The sequence below is a fragment of the Gekko japonicus genome, unplaced genomic scaffold (assembly GCF_001447785.1).
Source record: "Gekko japonicus isolate JY-2015 unplaced genomic scaffold, Gekko_japonicus_V1.1 scaffold457, whole genome shotgun sequence".
Taxonomy (NCBI): Eukaryota; Metazoa; Chordata; class Lepidosauria; order Squamata; family Gekkonidae; genus Gekko; species Gekko japonicus.
In genome coordinates, this window is record NW_015164196.1 from 572,966 (window position 1) to 578,263 (window position 5,298).

General features: G+C 46.8%; 1 protein-coding gene across 1 annotated transcript in view; it reads right to left on the bottom strand.

Annotated features, from left to right (window-relative positions):
* Positions 1 to 1,201: 1,201 nt before the first annotated feature.
* The window catches only part of F11R (F11 receptor), a 51,495-nt gene continuing 47,398 nt past the window's right edge, over positions 1,202 to 5,298 (bottom strand). The window contains exons 7-10 of the mRNA XM_015408345.1: positions 4,793 to 4,900; positions 3,774 to 3,783; positions 3,352 to 3,400; positions 1,202 to 2,042 (exon numbers count right to left, since the gene is read on the bottom strand). Coding sequence (XP_015263831.1) covers positions 2,007 to 2,042; positions 3,352 to 3,400; positions 3,774 to 3,783; positions 4,793 to 4,900 — 203 coding nt within the window. The 3' untranslated portion in view covers positions 1,202 to 2,006. The remainder of the gene's footprint in view (positions 2,043 to 3,351; positions 3,401 to 3,773; positions 3,784 to 4,792; positions 4,901 to 5,298) is intronic.

Here is a 5,298-nt window from a genome sequence, read left to right on the forward strand (position 1 = left end):
GGGTGTGGCCTTATGACACACTTCCGGTGATGTCAGGGGGTGTGGCATATTCTAATGAGTTATGCTAATGAGTTCCCCTAGCTCTTTTTCTACAAAACGACCCCTGCTCTTATGGTCTGATGATGGAAAGTGCCATCAAGGCACACCTTACTTACAATGACCCCAGGATGGGGTTTTTCAAGGCAAGAGATAGACAGGTGGTTTGCCATGGCCTTCCTCTGCATAGCAGAGCCTTGGTCTTTTTTGGTGGTCTCCCATCTAAGTACTAACCAGGGCTGACCTTGCTTAGCTTCCAAATGTGATAAGATGGGGCCAGCCTGGCCCATCCAAGTCAGGGCCCTCTTAAATGATCTATCCATCCTGTGCTTGCATCCACAGAATGTCAGCATCCCTAGTTTTTTAAAAAGGGTCTGACCTATGATCTGGTTTAGCATAAACCAGTTTGATGCATATTTTTGAAATGTTTGGCAAACACCATCCACTGCCTGACATGTTAAGAGAGCCACAGGCAGTTTAAGGAGACAACATTGGACTACACGGACCAATGTTCTGTCAGAGCAGAAGGCATCTTCAAATAGTTTAGCTGCACGGTTTCTCTTTCCCACAGGGGGGAAAAATGATCTGGAAGATACTAGGAATGCACTTTAGAACATCAGAGAAGACGAGTCGCCAGGAGAAAACAACTGTCCCTTTTCACTTTTGGGATTCCCAGATACAGAATTCCTCCCCCCAAGACCTGAGAAAGAAACTTGATTAAATCTTGCCTGCAAGATGGGGAAGCTGTCAAGCACTTGGTGGGCGACAGACAACGTGGAGGACAGGTCTATCAGTGGCTACTAGGGATGGGCATGAAATGGCTGATGAACGAAAGGTCATCACGAATTTTGGCTGGTTCGCAAACTGAAGAACTACAACAAACTTTCACTAATTTTGATGCAGTTCGTGAAGAGCAGAAAGCAGAGGTTTAAACCTCCTTAAGAAGTGTAGTTCCAGAACAGTGCATAAGAGGGATGATGTTCTGTCGTCTTTTTTTTAAAGATGGTGAGTAGTTTACTGCAGGGTTCTCCCCCACTGCTCCATGTCTGTTTACTGATTTACGTAGATATTGCCTTGAAATGTTGGTTGCTTTGTTTGCAGAAACAGATGACAGGGCTCAAATTAAAAAAAAAAACCAAACCAACTTTATTTCCAATTGGTCAGCAGATAAAATTACACATGGATGTCAAACAATATTTATACAAGGCACACATTTGGTAGCAATCTCATGTTTTAAAATGTCCTAATAATTTATTTCTTGTTTTGCTTCTTGGTTTTAAAACTTTACAATAAGGCCACGATCCAAACTCAGAATTCGGCATGCCACTGGTTTCACCGAACGGGAGAGTGTGGGCTTCCAGGGTAACGTGTTACCTTTTCTGATAGCCTAAATAGCCTTAAGTGGGACTTTCTTAGGTGACCGTAGGCTGCCCCCTTGCAGAAAGAACCCATATAGATATGACCATTTCATCATCTACCAATGTAGCAATTCCACCAGTTGCTTTCCAGTAAATCATTTCTCTCCTTTGCAAGAAAGGGAGTGTGTGGGGAGGGGGGGCGGGTGGTCCAAGCAACTTAACAAATGACTTCTCAACTACCATCCTCCTCTAGCCCACCCAGGACAGCTGTGTGCCATTATCCCCACCCCCTACCCATCTCAAAGCCAGCTGAGCAATTTACAGGGGCCAAGTGAATACTTCGGAGGGGGGCAACGCTTAGCAATTCAGCTTGCCTGGAAACTCTGGTCTCCCACAGGATTATGAACTATTGCCTTAAAAAATTAAACTCTCTAAGGCAGTCCTTTAAATTAAGGTAAAAAGGGGGGGTGAGAAAAATTGTAAAAGTACTCTTACATTATAAAAACAGGTTAAAACAATCATACTTAATTACAAGGATTCGTAAAAGAACATTTACAACAGGTCAAGGAGGTTGGACTTAATACACGCCTCAAGACAGGCCCAGGGCAGAGATCAGACCAAGAAGGACGACGTCTGTTTAAATTCACCCTGGAAAATGATAAAAGAGTTTAAGGAAATTGCAGAGGGACTGCATGAATTCGGAATACTGATGCTGGAGGGATTCTATAGCTCGTTACCCACGAGTTATCCAAAGACCCACCTTTGAGGATGGTGATGTACCACCAAACTACCACTGATGGCTGCTTTGGTCACTGGAGTAAAAACCAGGGCTAACAGTTTTAATACTGAGCATTTCAATATTTTATGTAACCTTTACAACAGCCCCAGAAGGAAGGCCACTCTTATATTGCAGATGAGGGGACGGGGAAGAGAGAGAAAGAGGGGGGGAGGGGTTTGTTTCAGGTTTGCCTAGCAAGCTTTGGCACAGCAATGTTAGGCCATAATGGATCATACGGTAGGTCACATTGCAAAGAGATACTAGCAGTACGACAGCCCCAGAAGGAAGGCCAGTCTTATATTGCAGGATGAGGGGACGGGGCAGAGAGAGAAAGAGAGGGGGGAGGGGCTTGTTTCAGGCTTGCCTAGCAAGCTTTGGCACAGCAACGTTAGGCCATAATAGATCATGTGGTAGGTCACATTGCAAAGAGATACTAGCAACCAATACTCCCTCTAAGCTGTGGAGTCTTGTCAGCAAAAATTCTACTTTGTGAGTTCCTGGCATTAAACTTGTGAGTGAGCGATTTGACTACCACATAAATTAGTTTGCTCTGGAGCCCTCCTTCCTGAGCTAAGACAAAAATGTGTGAGCAGGAGGCTAAAAAACTGTGAGCTAGCTCACACTAACTCAGCTTAGAGGGAACACTGCTGGCAACCCAAGGGTTTGTTTTTTTAAAGGGAGCCTAGTTAACTTACAGGCTCCACTGACAACCCAGAACCCACAACCTAAGATATTTGGCTTATGACTCTAAAACAAAATATGGGCGCAGCTGAAGGCGTATATGTCTAGAACTACGGAATGACCAGAACAATAAAAGATGAGGTAAGAGGGCTGCTGTACGGCAGTGACAAGAGTTGAACTAAGGACTTCCCAGTCTACACTTCAATCTCTCAACCACTAAATTAAGCCAGCAGGTGGGAAGACGAAGTCGGAGACACCCTCGAGAAGTAGGTCCCATCAGTCACTGCCTGCTTGCCAAGATGACAGAACCGCCAGAAGCGGGAGCCAAGCTGCGTCATCGTTCATCCAGGTCTGCGGTTTGCAATATGCCACTTGCCTCAACCTGCCTAGCCCATTACATCACCACCATGGCCCACATCAAAACCAGGGGAAGGAAGCCTCTCTGTGGAAGAGTCGAGCAAAAAAGCTTTGGTGTATCCCTGACTTTCCTTTACTTACATCGCTCCGGCTGGAAGGCTGGCTGTAAATGACCTTCTTGCTGCTGGTGCTAAACAGATGGAAACAGAGGAAGAATTAAAAAGCAGAAGAAGGGGGCGAGGGGGTGGCAAGAGACCACAGCAGAGCTGGCATACCAACTGCTAGATGATCAGACGGTGAAGAAGAAGCCCGCGAGGAAGGTGGCATGGCAGAGGACATTCGCCTTCTCTCGCCCACTTCAGCCACACTCTCCAGTGTCCGGAAGCGAGGTAGGGGAATTCCCCAGAGGCCTTCAGTGCCCTCCCCACCCCCAGTATTGCAGGTATTGCCACAAGTTGGGAGTACATGCTCGGCGTGGGTGGATAAAACAAAACCCAAGTGATTGTGGGGTGGATAGCAGAACTACAAGCATCAGCCAAACAACGGGAGAAACGTCTACTCACTCTCTTCTTTCTGAAAGCAGAAAAAAAAGGAAAGAAAGACGATTATTAGCGAAGGGAGGAGAGCCTTGCCCAAAGTGCTCCACCGAGAATCCACGACTGTGGCCCATGGACACTGCGTGTGATTCTAGTGGGGATTTGAGCCCGCTGGGCCACATGCAGAGATAGGGTGTGGTATACCAGGAATGCTGGAGTTGGACCAAGGAGATCTGGGTTCAGATCTTCCTGCTCCCATCCCCAGCCATCAAGCCCACTGGGCGGAAATACAAAGGTCAGTATTTCAATTTAGCCCACTTGGCAAGAATGTCGCAAGAATAAATGGGGACTCAGGGGCTTCAACTGCAAAGAAGACACATCTCCTGACGTGAGCTGAAAACTGGACCGTGCTTCATTTGAACAGCGCTATGACAGCGACATCTTTCTGCTTCGAAGCCCAAATCAAGAAGCTGACTTTAAACTACATGAACTTAAAAAGATTACTTATTTTTATACAAGCCCAAATGTCCTTTAAGATCAAGTCACAGCCACTCACTACTTGCTGTCCGGGTCTTGCTTAAGATCAGGACAGTGGTAGCTAGGAACAGGGCCTTCGTGGTGGCAGCGGCTCCTAAACCGCTAGAATGACATGCCCCTGGGGTTGTTAGGAAGACCATACCTTTAAAAGAGTCAAGTATAGAAATTCTCTCTTTCAATGCGTATTTTGGGCAATTTTAGAAACCTATGCACCTCTGGTTATGACGTCTATGGTTTTGAGCTTCTTGGGGAAGTCAGTTTAATTTTAAAATATAACATACAAAAGATTGGGGTGGTGGTTGTGCACCATGGATTGGCACTACTAACAGCAGTGCCGAGATGAAGGCACTGCCATTGGCAAAATGCATATGTGGGACTGAACTTGGAAGAGGAACAGGACAAAAAAAACCCCACTTGTTTTTTCCCCAGAACTCTTCCCACAACAGCCCTTGAGAAGGAATCCACAGAACCCTTAACCTCGAAATGGAACTGGCTGCTCAGCTACTTACTACTGAAGAATCCCCGGCTGTAGGCGAACCAGATGCCAAAGGCTGCGAGCCCAAAGACAATCAGAAGCAACACCACAGCTGCCACGATGCCGCCCACGTTGACCTCACCTGCAGACAAAGGAAGATATGGAGAACACTTCTCAAAGGGAGCCCAGCATATTGCGAGAACCTCCCCACTCTACTAAAGCAGTGAAGACCCGAGTTGGGTAAGACCAGGGGGTTTTTTGTAGAAAAAGCCCAACAGGAACTCATTAGCATAATAGGTCACACCCAACAGCAGAAACTCATTAGCATATTAGGCCACACTCCTGACAGCACAGGTCATTAGCATATTAGGCCACAACCCCATGTTACCAGAAATGTGGTCATCCAGCCACACCCACCTTTTGCTCCTTAGAGCATGGAAATGGCGCAGACGACGGTGAAATGGCGGTGACGGAGCCTCTGGCAGCAGAGGCAAGTGGCGATGTGGCGGCCGCAGCACTAACAGAGCGATCCCTGGCAGC